Source organism: Girardinichthys multiradiatus, chromosome 15 (assembly GCF_021462225.1).
Source record: "Girardinichthys multiradiatus isolate DD_20200921_A chromosome 15, DD_fGirMul_XY1, whole genome shotgun sequence".
NCBI classification, from domain to species: domain Eukaryota; kingdom Metazoa; phylum Chordata; class Actinopteri; order Cyprinodontiformes; family Goodeidae; genus Girardinichthys; species Girardinichthys multiradiatus.
This window is the reverse complement of record NC_061808.1, coordinates 32,092,138-32,106,625: the sequence shown is the minus strand read 5'-3', so window position 1 is coordinate 32,106,625 and position 14,488 is coordinate 32,092,138. Positions and strand designations below refer to the sequence as shown.

The window sequence follows — 14,488 nt, the reverse complement described above, 5'->3', positions numbered from 1 at the left end:
TCTGTGAAATAAAATGCTGTAAATGGATTTAGACTTGGGTCCTCCAGAAACCAAGATCAATAACATAAATGGTTCTAAAATAAAATGGTATTGTTTAGATGGCTTAGAACAGGTCTGCATAAGAAGGTATCTCAGTTTAAAACCAAGCACTGCACTAAAGTGGGACACAACCATGAGCCTGAAAGGCATCAGCTGTCATTAGACAATGAAACAGCCGTTATTCATCCTAACTCTTCACTGTGAGGATGTTACTTTCTAGGAATACAAACAGCAACAGGACAATGGTGGTAGGAGAAAGCATTTTAATCACATGGTGCAGCTTTTATCTGAGGCATGTGGAGACTTGGGCAAACTGAGAACACAACAGAAGCTCCTAGAAATACAAAAGGTGACACATAACGTTAAGCAGCTGGTTAAATACGGCACACTGTTGATGAGGTCGAGGTGATCATCAACAGAATGTGATAAGTGCACATACAGTGCGTTGCAAAGGTATTTATTCTCTTAGATTTTGTTTTGTCATGTTTTAACCACAAACACCAATCTATTTTATCGGGATTTTATGTGATGAATCAAAACAAAGGAGAACCTAGTTGTAAAATGATCTGACGAGGATTCTGTTCAATCCATCATCTGAAAAATGGAAACATTAGAACACAACTGCAAACCTACCAAGGAAGACTAAGCAGAGAAGCAGTCAACAGGCTCATGGTAACTCTGTGGCACCTGCAGAGATCAACAGCTCATGTGAGAAAATTTGTTGACAGGACGACTATTAGCAGTGCACTCCACAAATCTGACATTTAGGCAAGCCATACGAAAGCAGTTTGCCTCAAGTTGTGTAGGGGACACAGCAAACATGGAACTTTCTGGCCTATATGCAAAACATTGCCTGAGAGAAAACCTGTCAGAGGCTGCATAAGACGTACGACTGGGGCTGAGGTTCACCTTCAAATAGGGCAACAAAACTAAACATAGAGACAGATGTATGAAGATAGTGGTTTAGATCCAAGCATGTTCGTTAGTTAGAAAGGCCTAGTGAAAGTCCAGACTTAAGTCCAATTAAGAGTCTGTGACAAGACTTAAAAATGCATGTTAAAAGATGCTACATCCAATCTGAACTTGAGCTATTCTGCAAGAATGCTGGCAGCTATGATTACAGCAAAAACCTAGCTCTACAAAGTATTGACTTTAGGCGGGTTGAATACAGATGCACGCCACACTTCTATTTGTAGAAACTGTTGAATAAAAATGTATTATTTCCCTCCCACTTTACAATTATGCACTACAGTGTTGGTGTATCCCATAAAATATACATGGACATTTGTGGCTGTGATGTGACCAAATGTGGAAAAGATTTGGGGGGGTGTGAATAGTTTTGCAAGACACTGCGGTTCAGACACTGTGGGGTGTAGTGGTGGTGCAAATGGCTGCTGCAGTAGTAATGTGGGCACTTTAAAGAGCAGAAGTTAATGAAGGTTTCTGTGTGAAAACATGGGAATTCTTATACATGACACTTCCATGTTCCACTGGAAACATTAAATACATAATCTGGCATGTGGAAAAGTACAAAACAATGAACAGATTTCATAGTTCAGCTGGTATTTGGTGAAAAACTCACCCAGCACCTAGTATGATTGCACAGAAACATGTCATTTTTGAGTTCTTTGCTGTTTGTGTGGAGCTGCTTTTAAACATACATCAGCATAAGCTTTCTGAGGAGGGCTGAGGGTTCACGGCAGCAGGTGGCACGCTGGCTTCAGTTTTTGGCACGTTAAACTCTGAAGCTGAATTGCACTTCACTTTCAATGTCCTGTTGAAACAGTAGAGTTTCTTTGGGGAGGCGGAGGACGTCCGCTCTCTTTTTGAGTTCCGTTTGCACCTTTGCACACTTTCAGGCCTTTCCCGGTTGCCTGCGATTTTACCACAGTCACTAAATTCTGTGATTGTGTCTGTAATAATGGTAGATGCAGGATTTTTATCACAGCAGGGTTCACTTTCCTTCATCACCTGTTTTTGGTGACAGACAGTTTGTGCAGAGGGGCTGGGACACTGGCCATTGGGTCGTGTCAGGTCTTGGGGGCTCTCATTTTGGCCACTGTCTGGATTTAAATGTTTCATTTTTTTGTCTGCAGTCTGTGGAGCAGAGATTGATCCTGAAGCTTGGTCAATGTCCTGGTTTGAGGCTGGTTGGACACAGAACTTCCTGAGATGGCAGGTATGGACAGGTCCCTGCCTGGAGGCCGCTGCTCTTCCCTGTGAGCAGTGATGGAAATGAGTGAGGGGGCAGTGGATGTAGTGAACACAGCAGTCCACGTGTGAATAGACTGGGTCCACATTTGGAGCTAACAGGGCGGTGTTCTGTGTGATCCTGGCATTGCCCGAGAGCTGGAGAAGGTGTGGGGTGGGAGGGCAGGAAAGGGAGTCCTGGGAAGGCAGAGTACAGGAATGTGGGGCCCACTGCTGTAGAAGCTGGGGTGGAGGATCTAAACATATACAGTTGTTGGAAGTGTACTGACACCTGGATGGTGTACTGAGTGAGGTTATTAGCCCATTTTCTGGGTGTGTTTTGCTTGTATCAGAGCTGTGAACATGTGGAGAAGGTGTGGTGTGGTTGGGATGAGGAGGGACTTCATTACAGAGCTGAGAGCAAAGCTCCTCCTCTTCCTCTACTGGTTTAACCCCAGTTTTCTGGCAGGAGGTCAGTGGCTCCAGTTCATAGTGCTCTGCCTCCCCGCCCCTGCTCTCCAGCTGATACTTCTCCTCAGGAGGTGGGCTTGAGGGCGTGTCTTCACTGAAGGCTTGGCACTGCAGCTTCTTGGGAAGGGGGATCTGACCGCAGGTGCCCTGGGGTCCCAGGCAGCAGCACATACACTGAAAGAAGAAGGTGGCAAAAGCCCAACTTATGCACATGATGAGCATCATGAAAGTGCCCAGCTGGGTGTAGGCTAGAACCGTTGATGGCATCATCATCGCCCCTGCAACAAAGGTGGTCACTGCTGCCATGGCGATGGCCGAGCCCATCCGGCTGAGGGAGAAGATCACCTTCTCCTCCCGGCCGGGTTCTGGAGCAAGTCTATAGGCAACACCATAGTGGACAGCGAAGTCCACAGACAGCCCCACAGCAACCGAGATGGTGACTGACTCCAGGACGTTCAGCTCCCAGCCCAAAAGCACCAGAGAGCCTACAGTCACAAATATCGTCCCGGCAATAGACAAGATGGCGTACAGGCTGATGATGACATTCCAGGTGGTTAGCAGCATGACGCTGAACGCCACCGCCACAGACAGCGCCATAGCAACCAGAGTACCACCTGACAGACTGTCTTGGAGGTCGTAGAATTCCAGGTTGCTGACAAACCAGCCATGGCTAAGACCTTCTGGGGCGTAGAGTAGCTCCTCTGTGATCCAGGCATCCACCTAAAACAAGAGGCACAAGTTTAGTCCAAGTATAAAGTATTATTACACATATGCAAGTGAAATATTGATACTACAGGCACTACCTCACGGTAGAACTGGTACATCTTCTCATACGCCAGAGTGAAGAGGTAGGTACTCTGAAACTCCAAAACGATGGCTCTGATGGTGTCATTGATGTCAAATCGAGGTCCGGGGGTCTTACTGTCCAGATGGTAGCTTGTACTTCGATCGAGCTCCATAATGGCTCTCTTGATGCACAACTGAAACACATCCTTCTTATAGGGAAAGGTAGACTGACTGCAGCAGGGGTAGACAGCGGTCTCTTCACAGTCCTGGTTCTCCATCCACTGTTACACAGAGCAGAACACAGTGATGGGTCTGTACAAACAGTGCCTTGCAAAGCAGCGATATGCTTTTAAACCTTTTGCAAGGATACAAGAACAAACTGTATTTTATTGGAATTTTAAGTGATAGACCAAAACAAAGTAGTACATAACTGCTCGTGGAATGAAACTGATACATTTCTTTCCTTTTATACACAATAAAAATCTGTAAAGCTTTTTTATTCAGCCTCCCTGTGTCAATACTTTGTAGAACCACCTTTCACTAAAATGACTCCTCCAAGTCTTTTGGGTTTGTCTCCATAGCTTTGCACATCTAAAGATTACAGTTTTGGTTTTTCTTCTTTGCAACACAGCTCCAGTTCAGTCATAATGGATGGAGAGCATCTGCCAACCGTGATTCTTCAGGTCTTCAGATATTCTCAATTGGATTCAGGTTTAGACTTTGACTGGGCCATTCTAACATGCGACTATGCTTTGATCTAAACCATTCAATTATAGCTCTGGCTCTATGTCTAAGGTTGCTGTTCTTCTGGAATGTGAACCTCTGCTCCAGACTCAGGTTGCTTGGAGAGTCTGATGGGTTTTCTTCCAGAATTGTTCTGTACTTAGCTCCTTCAATCCTGCCATAAACTCTGATCTGCTGAAATGCCGCTACCGAAGAACAGTGTCCACACATGCCGCTGCCACCAATGTTTATTGTGGCTTTCTTTCAACAAAGGTTTCTTCTAGACTCTCTTCTGTAAAGGACAGATTTGTGGAATACAATACTAATAGTTGGCCTATTTACAGATTATTTGATCTGAACTGTGGATCTTTGCGGATCCCCCAGAATCACCATGGTTCTGTCTGTTCAGGTGGAGACATGTTCAAAGCTTGAGGTATTGTTTAATAACCCAACTTTGCTTTAAACATCTCCACAAGTTCCTCCTTGACCTGTCTGCTGTGCTCTTTGGTCTTCATGATGCTTTTTATTCTCTGATGTTCTCTAACAAACCTCTGAGACCTTCACAGGAGAGCTGAATTTATGCTGAGATGAGATTACTCACTCAGTTGATTCACAATCATGCATTATTTTGTGTTGGTATATTACATCAAATTCAGTTAGAATACATTGAAGTTTCAAGGGGCATGCAAGGAACTGTACAGGAAATGTGGTATCGACCTGTTTGAATGTCTCAATGAAGCAGCTGGTGAAGTCCTGATCCTCTGACTGAAAGACAAAGCTTTGGTTCCTCAGCTTCTGGCAGAAGTTAAGGATCCACAGTTGAGATGCTGGACTGGCTATGTTGAAGCTGCTGTCTAACATCAGCTTCCCCTTGTTTTTGGGGTTAAGGGGATCTCCATTATCCTCAGGCGTGACACCCCAGATGATTGTGATAGGCATGTGGAGGTCCTCGCCATGATTCACTCTCTCAAACATGAAAAGCTTTTTGTACTCGGCGTCGTAGCGCTCAAAAGGGTGAGAAGACCGAAACACCTGAAACTCTGCCAGCTCAAGGGACGGGAGTTTCATCTTAGGGTTCACGCAAACCACGTAAGCACCACCAACCGTGATGGCGAGGAACCAGAAGAGCCAGAGGTAGCGCAGCTTGATGATGACGCACGGCAGCACCTTCTCGAAGAAGATCCGTGACGCCTCAGAGACGGCGAACAGACATCTGTGGATCTTGTGGCAAAGAGCAGCCCAGAACCAACGCGTGCAGCAGTTCCCCTGCTGCTGTGCAGGCTTGGCACAGGTAAGCAGGTTAGGCAGGTAGCGCTCATGCAGCACTACTACAGCAGGCAGCCATGTCACCATCAGGATGTAGTTGACTAAAATGGCGGTGCCAGCGTAGACGCCGAAGCAGCGTATGGCAGTGATGTTGCTGACGTAGTTGGCATAAAAAGCAGCAGCAGTGGTGAAGCTGGTGACAAACATGGAGAGGGCTGCGTGGTGCAGGGTCACGCTGACAGTCTCTGATAGCTCGGCGTGCGGTTTATCAAACTTGGTGTAGTTCCACACGTCACAAAGCACAAACGCATCATCTGCCCCGATCCCTACCAGGATGATGAGGGCAGTGAGGTTCATGAACGGGAAGAACTCAAAGTTAAAGACCATTCGATAAAGAAAGTAGGACACAATCAGTGAACTGATGATGGCAATTATTGTCATTAGAGTGATGAAAACTGAGCGAGTGTACACGCACATGACCAGCAGAACTATAACTATGGCTATAGCGGGATACAATGTATCCGTGAGGAGGTAGTCCTGAAAGAGGTCGTGCTTGATTCCAAACTCGATCCCTGTTACCGTGGTGATGCCATCGGATGAGTTCCAGTTCTCAAAATTGTCCAGATAAATGTTCATCATAGACTCTCCTTTCTCTGTGGGAGAGAACAACATGCTGTACCTGAGCACAGGCGGATGCTCCAGGCCCTTTGGAATGAGGAAATCCTTGTCCACCAGGAAATGAAGGATCTGGTACACTGCGTTGTACTTGGTGCACTTCCGGGGCACGCTGGCACATTTTAGCTGATCTTTGCGCCGCAGTCCCATGTCCCAGCAATCCGGTCCAAGCGTGCCATTATGGTAGTACTTGGCACACGATCGCAGGGTCTTGAGAGTGTGGGATACATCCCGTTCTGTGATCTTCTGGCAGGAGGACTTGTTGGTGAGGACAGCTATGTAGTTACCCAGGGTCCAGCTTGGACAACAGGAGACGTTATTGGTGCGCTGACAGAGATTCAGGTAATCACGGTGGGAGCGCACCTGAGAAACATGAAGAATAAAAACACAGACAGAAGGACAGTTAGATAACACTAACAGCATAAACGTGGCAGTGAAGGGTTCCACTGCTTAGTGGACTTACTCTTGTGTTGTCCTGATTGCACATTGATTTGATGGCCTGAATATTCCACAGACTTTTCCCTTCAGCCGATGCAAACACCAGTCTGGAATAACTGTCGCCTGCATTAAGGTAGAAAACGGTTTTAATTCAAAGAGGAAAACAGACCAAAATTATTCCTCCTCTCACTCAGACCTACAATTTCTCCCACAGTCCCATAGTTCAACAGCTTGTAGTTTTAGCCCATAGTGCTGGGTTAGGGTACAAACACAACCAGGACAACATCTGTCGGAGATTGTCCAGAATCATTATGTGGTCTGAGGAGGAGGAGAGCATATACATACAGTGGCTTGCAAAATCACAAGCTTCAGTATTTTTTTATTGGACAGACAAACACAAAGTAGTGAATAATTGTGAAGTGGAAGGAAAATGATACAACTCCAGTTCCAATAAGGTTTAGATGTTGAGTGAAATGTAAAAAAATAAAATAAACCAGAATACAGTGGTTTGCAAATCCTGATCAACCTATATGCAATTATATATTACACAACAAAGACCATATATTTAATGTTTAAACTGATAAGGTTTATTGTTTTTTTGTAGGGAATATTCACTCATTTGAATTTGATGTTTGCATCAGGTTCCAAACAAGCTGGGACAGGAGCAACAAAAGCCTGAGAAAGTTGAGGAAAGCTCCAAAAGACCTGTTTGGATCATTCCACAGGTGAACAGGTTAATTGGCAACAGATGAGTGTCTTGATTGGGTACAAAAGGAGCATCTCCATAAGGCTCAGCTGCAAATAGTGCAACAGTTTAGTAACAAAGTTTCTCAAATGTACAATTGCAAGGAATTTAGGGATGCAGTGGCTCAGGAAGCACTGCATTAAAAACCAACATCATTCTGTAGCAGATATTACCACGGGAGCTCAGGAACACCTCAGAAAACCATCGTCAGGCAGCACAGGTCGTCGCTACATCCACAAGTGTAAGTTAAAACTCTATCATGCAAAGTGAAAGCCGTAAATCAACAACACTAAGAAACGCCGCCGGCTTCGCTGGATCCGATCTTATCTGAGATGGTCTGATGCAAAGTGGAAAGGTGTGCTGTGGTCTGAGGGGTCCACATTTCAAATTGTTTTTGGAAATCATGGACTTCGTGTCCTCCTATCTGGGTTGTTCTCAGCGCAAAGTTCAAAAGCCAGCATCTGTGATGGTATGGGGGTGTGTTGGTGGCCATGACATGGGTAACGTCCACATCTGTCAAGGTGCCATTAATGCTGAAAGGTTCATACAGGTTTTGGAGAAACATATGCTGTCATCCAAACAATGTATTTTTCAGAGAAGTCCCTACTTATTTCAGCAAAACAATGGCAAGCCACATTCTGCATGTGTTACAACAGTGTGGCTTCATAGTAAAAGAGCGCAGATACTAGACTGGCCTGCCTGCAGTCCAGACCTGTCTCCCATTAATAATGTGTGGGGCATTATGAAGTGCAAAATATGACAACAGAGACCTCCGACTGTTGAGTAACTAAAGTTGTACATCAGGGAAAAATGGGAAAAAAGTCCACCTACAAAACTTCAACAATTAGTAACTCAGTTCCCAAACGCTTATTAAGTGTTTTTAAAAAGAAAGGTGATGAAACACCAGTGGTAAACATGCTCCTGTACCAGTGATGTTGGAACGTGTAGCTAGCATCGAATTTAAATGAGTGAATACTTGCAACAAACTAATCATAATAAAACAATACAGTTTATCAGTTCGAACATTAAACATCTTGTCTTTGTAGTGTATTCAACTGCATTTAGGTTAAACAAGATTTGCAAATCATTGTATTCAGTTTTGATTTACGTTTTACACAACATTCCAACTTTGTTGGAATTGGGGTTGGTCTTTACCAATCACAGCTGCAGGTCTTTGGAGCCATGTCTCTACCAGCGTTGTAAATCTACACGCTGAATTCATTTCCCTTTCTTCTTTGCAAAATAACACCGTTCAGTCAGATTGGATAAACATCTGTGCCCTTTTCAAGTTTTGAAGCTCGCAAATCTTCACCTGGTTTTAGTTCTTTACTTTGAGTGGGCCGTTTCAACACATGAACATACTTAGACAACGCTTTCAATTTAGCTCTGGCTGGAGTTGTTGTCCTGCTGATGAGGTGATGAAAAAAAAATGGGGTTTTGCATGTGGGCCCAAAAGTAACATTTTGGTCACATCTAATGAGAGCACCTTTTGTGTCCACTATTTGGCTTGGGGCCAATTCCAAATGAAAACTGTTGGCTTTCTTCAAACAATGACTAATAGTTGTTCTGTCAGCTCAGCTTTGGATCTGGGTTACTCTGTTATCCTCAAATGCCTGTTCACTGACTCTTAAGGCGTCACAGATGGCCTTCAAGAAGGTGCTGCCATGGATTGTCATCAAACTGTGCCAACTTTGGCTCTTCTGGTTCTTCACCATCATGGTTAGAGGAGCTTATGTGGTTTGTGTGAAGCCCATAGTCACCACTGGCCTCTTGGCTCTTCTCTTAATAATGCTCTCCTTGTCCCTCCTGACAGTTTAGAAGGACGTTCATGTCTTGTTAGGTTTGAGTTGTTCCATAATCTGTCCATGTTCAGAAAATGAAATGAACAGACCGCTGTGAGATGTTCAAACATTGGGATACTGTTTAGTACCTAACATTGCTTTAATCTTCTTCACAACTTTATACCTGACCTGTCTGCTGTGCTCCTTGGTCTCCATGATGATGTTTGTTCTCTAACAAACCATCTTCTGACCATAAACAGAACCCATGCATACATTTCCTTCCACTTCAAAATCATGAATTACTTTGTGTCCATCTACTACACAGCTCCAAAATAAAAGTTTATGTTTGTAATCTGACAAAATGTGATTAAGGTGAAGGGGTGTGAAAACTTTTGTACAGCACTGTACCTAACTTCCCTCTTGTCTGTACTACTAATCTTACCTGGTACATCACAGAAGAACTCTTTACTGAAGTCCCACTCAACCTCCCGTTTGTCTCTTTCAAAGTGGTCCTCTGGCCATCGAGGTTCTTGGTGGCTGGATCACAATGACAGGAGGTTCAGGTTAGGCTGCAGGTGCTGAGAAATGTTCTGGGCACTTTTATAAATGATGAAGGTGAAACAAAAAGGAAATGGAATAGAATCCTCCAGCAAGAAGGTCATTCCAGACAAATATTTCCCATCAGTTTGATTTAAAATGTGGAAGGAAAAGGCACAGAGACACATGTAGATTAAGGCGGACAGACAACCAAAGAGGAGAGAGCTTGACCACAGGTAAGACACAAGAAAAAAAAAAAAAACAATCACAAGGAAAACGTTGTGAAGATGGGATTTAAGTAAAGGAAGATAATTTGTAGTCTCACTTAATGTTGACTTAAACTGAAAATTCTGTGAATTCGGCTGATCGGACAACCGTTCAGTGGAACCTGGTGCATATTTCTTTCCTTATTATGGAGTTAAATTTGTCTCAATATTATTCAATCAAACAAAAAACTAATCTCAATCAAAAAAAACTAATCTCAATAAAAAATATTAAGTTGTGATCAAAACTTCCAGAGTTTTTTCTCACAAAGAGAAAAAAGTTATTTGCAAAACATAAACTTTTATTTGCGCATGTCAAAAATCTTTGGTTACGAGTCTCGCTTTTTTGGTTTTGACGTTCTCCGTTTTTGGTTGAACTCAACGAATTTTGAGTTCTGGAAACATGAACATTCTGGGCGGGGCCTAAAGACGAACGCTGTAAGACGTTTCCCTATTGGTTAGCGCTGACTAAAGCAGCAGACTCTGATCCCCCGCATCTCTGAACTTCTGCTCGAACTGCAGGGCTTGCAGCGTCTCTACAGAAGAAAACTGCGGTCAAGTGAGCCGACAGTCAGAAATACGCGGTGACGCCAGCCGACACCAGCTCTCTCTTAAAGATTAGCGTCGCGCATACAAGGTGCTTTACGGTAATGGAGCAGAAGGGACCCGATCCTGGCAACGGTTGAGAAAATAAGAGGAAAACAGAAAAGTAACCTTCAGAACATTTATATTAATTACATTTTTACAACTTTCACATTCATGTTTTATGTAAAATAATAAATATTTAATATTTTACTGAACAGTTTTGGAGAAATATCTTGTCAAAATACCTCAAAATGCTCAACCATTATATGCATTTGTCCCACTTTCAGGAATTTATTTCTCCAAAACCATGAGAGGTGACAACACAATCTCTTCAGATTATATTAGAGGGTCATCTATATTATAACCAGAATTAGTATTTCATAATTTCACTGTAGGTTTCTGGAGAAATACACAACTACCCCATGTGTAGTATATACAATGCACCTTGTATGCCCGACGCTAATCTTTAAGAGAGAGCTAGTGTCGGCTGGCGTGACCGCGTATTTCTGACTGTCGGCTCACTTGACCGCAGTTTTCTTCTGTACAGTTGATGTCTCCTCACTGAAGCGACGCTGCAAGCCCTGCAGTTCGAGCAGAAGTTCAGAGATGCAGGGGATCAGAGTCTGCTGCTTTAGTCAGCGCTAACCAATAGGGAAACGTCTTACATCGTTCGTCTTTAGGCCCCGCCCAGGATGTTCATGTTTCCAGAACTCAAAATTTGTTGAGTTCAACCAAAAACAGAGAGCGTCAAAACCAAAAAAGCGAGACTCGTAACCAAAGATTTTTGACCTGCGCAAATAAAAGTTTATGTTTTGCAAATAACTTTTTTCTCTTTGTGAGAAAAAACTCTGAAAGTTTTGATCACAACTTAATATTTTTTGATTGAGATTAGTTTTTTTTGATTGAGATTAGTTTTTTGTTTGATTGAATAATATTGAGACAAATTTAACTCCATACCTTATCTCCTCATTTAGTTTGAAAAGAAAAACTGCAAAAGCTGAACTGTTAAGTTGTTAACATCCACCAGAAGTTTGGATTTGACCATTGTTGCCAGAGGTTCATCATCCTGTTTAAATGTAGAACCTTGGCATCATGGAACATGAAAGGCGGTCGAAGTTAAAGTCAGCAATCAGAAGTAGAACACTGCTGTCATTATAATAAGAATAATTACCCTGACTGAGCTGGGGCCATGAGAGGTGCAGACAGGTTATTTGAGACTGTGCACATATTAGGTATCTATGTGCTCTGAGGAAAAATAGCATGACAACATGTCGTCATAAAGTTTATGGACCAGACTGTTCTTTTAGGGGCTAGAAACAGAAGAACAGAGAGATCAAGAGGAGGACACACAGACACAGGCGATGGTCAAGAGAAGACTGCAGAAGGCTCCTGTACACTGGATGAACATCTGGAAACTGAAACAGTCAGTCAGTCAGTCAGCCAGTCAGGCAGAGGTAGCTGCAGGCAGAGTGGGAGCTAGAAGAGTCATTATTTTATCAGCACATCACAGCCACAGTAGACTTTAGATATTCTCTGGTCCTCTGCTGATAGTCAGAAGCTGTTGACAGAGCTACCACAGCCAGCTATGTGTTCACCAGAAGCTACAGAAGCCACCACTGACATTTTGTTGAGACACTGCAGGACCTCCAAGTAACCAGGTGTGGGAATTAGTTTTTGGTATCCATGACGTTAGGTCATTAAAATATTCCACTATATATATATATATATATAAACAAAACATTATTTATATGTATATAGATGCTAGTCAGAAAAAGGAATCTGATGTCAGCAGGAGTTCAGAGGTAATCCTCACCATGTGGAAACAGAGTCATAACCTGAAGATGCTTTGTTCCTCTTTTCTTATACAAGCGGCTCTTTATCACATCTATCAACAGTAGCCTGCAAGATTTTCTCCACCCCCACCCAGAATTCATCACTTCATCAGTGTCCAGCCCCTCTGTGAGCCTCTGAGACTCTGGTTGGCCCGTTAGACAAGAAGCCTGCTATAAACACAGTAGCTACATCTCTGGATCAATAATCATGACAGCAGGAAAAAGGTATACATCATTAAAAATTATTTTACATTATAAACTCTTACTAAGTAATAAACAAGCACGTCACAAATAATTGTTCACAAATTTCATTGTGTTCACTTAGTCCAACGTTGTATAATTAAATAAATGGTGTTACTAGCAACTAGAGCTGTACCAATCGTTTTAATCTTCAATGTCTTTCTAACCTTCCTGCCATGATCGGTCATGAGTTAATTTTTTTTAGGAACAGAGGTGAAGTCACACTGCTGATTATGGAGTTGACATTTTAAAATGTTTTCAACATCTTGTATAAATAATTGCAGTGGTTAGTGCAGCTGGCGTTCTGGATAATGCAGATCCTAACCTTAAAGGCCCATCTACGATCCCTTCATGCACGTAAATCGGTCTGCCCACATCTAACCCTGTCAAGCCTCGCTGCCCTCCTGCTTAAACCTTTCTAGTCAAGTTGGCATGGTTGTTAGGCAACATAAACCAGGTCTGAGTTAGCTTCTGAATGCAGAGGTAAATTTCAGACAACAACAAACACAGCGGCGTGGAAAGTCTTGGTATAGTGAATTGTCAGAAATACAGCACGTTTCATGACAGACATGTTGAAACCTCAAAGGTAGAAATCAGAGCGCCTTCGCTGTACTTGGTTCAGCTTTTCTGATACCTGCTCAAAGTCTTGCTCTCTCTTACAGCCTAAAAGGACAATAGTCTTTTTCCATTTAAACACCTCACTGATGCTAAAAATAGCTAAATCTGAGTTTTCCTTCACTAACAACTTCCACACTGAAGAGTGTTGTCAGCAAGATCAGGCAGCTCTCATACATGGTAGGTTACCTTTTGGCTTGCTCATCCGCATATTTGAAAGGGTAGTTGGCCAGTGTGGCTTTGTAGCCTGTATTCTTCACCATATTGTTCCATGTGACCAGTCGCTGGCCAATAGCAGTTCCCCGAGGCTCAAAACCCTTTAGGGCAAAGAAAAAACTATTAGCAAAACAACCTTTGAAAATCAAAGAACGCTGATTCTTGAAATACTGAAATAACATCAACAGAGATGAGCAGACAGAAAAATTCCCAGAAAAATTCCAAACCATTTTTTATTTTGACCATATCAACTGAATCCCAAAAAAATACAGCCAACATACTTTCTAAAAAGGAGAACATCATGAGTCTGTACTCACCAGCAGTGGGTCAGAGAAATCAGGCAGGTCAGGCACCAGAACTCCCACCAGGGCACAAATAACGATAAGCACCGTACACACTCCGAGCACAACCACTGGCCAATCAGCTATCAGCTCAGAGTAGCTGGAAACATGACAGAAATCTGAATCAGAGAGCATCCAGCCTACTGTGGAGCTTAGATGAGACAAAGGAACAGAAGCTTAGATGGAGGTAGCCCATAAAAATAAATGGATCTTATATATTTAAAAGTCATTTTATGATTTTTATACTCAGGTAAAGAGATGAGAAGAGAATTCAGTCAAAAACCTCTGCCTTGGCTTTATTTGAAGCACTATTTTTTAGAAAAAGAATCCAAATTTTTGGAAAGTCTCCACCCATTCCTCTCAACCGCCAGTAAAACACGAGTTGTCTCTTCTAAACTCTCTTCATGTTATGCATGTGATCCAAGCTGCTGGTTAGTGGAGGCCAGGTAAAGGGAGAAATACTACTCCCTTCTCCAACTCTCATGAGTCACTGCTGAGGAATGATGGCTCCAGAACAGCAGTGATGGATGGATGACAGGACCAAAGGAGAGAAGGGTAGGGGAGAGAAGGGGAGGAGGAGAGTTTCGCAAACCAGAACATTGACCGAGAAGAAACAGTTTTTGGCAGGTCTTACCTTTTGGGGAATCGAAAGGGCCTTGCAGGGCTGAAAAACAGAAAGACAGAGATAAATCAAGTTTACATCCTGAAGTCAAAGCAACAGCCAATCAAAAGCAGACCTGTGGAG

The 14,488-nt window shown here is 43.0% G+C and overlaps 1 protein-coding gene across 3 annotated transcripts in view; it reads right to left on the bottom strand.

The window, feature by feature from the left end:
• Positions 1-285: 285 nt before the first annotated feature.
• The window catches only part of disp1 (dispatched homolog 1 (Drosophila)), a 110,332-nt gene continuing 96,129 nt past the window's right edge, over positions 286-14,488 (bottom strand). For all 3 annotated transcript variants that reach the window (XM_047388912.1, XM_047388911.1, XM_047388914.1), the window contains 8 exons: positions 14,378-14,407; positions 13,720-13,843; positions 13,376-13,503; positions 9,557-9,651; positions 6,614-6,711; positions 4,927-6,513; positions 3,504-3,767; positions 286-3,420 (listed from right to left, as the gene is read on the bottom strand). In XM_047388912.1, the coding sequence (XP_047244868.1) occupies positions 1,702-3,420; positions 3,504-3,767; positions 4,927-6,513; positions 6,614-6,711; positions 9,557-9,651; positions 13,376-13,503; positions 13,720-13,843; positions 14,378-14,407 (4,045 nt within the window). In that variant the 3' untranslated portion in view covers positions 286-1,701. The remainder of the gene's footprint in view (positions 3,421-3,503; positions 3,768-4,926; positions 6,514-6,613; positions 6,712-9,556; positions 9,652-13,375; positions 13,504-13,719; positions 13,844-14,377; positions 14,408-14,488) is intronic.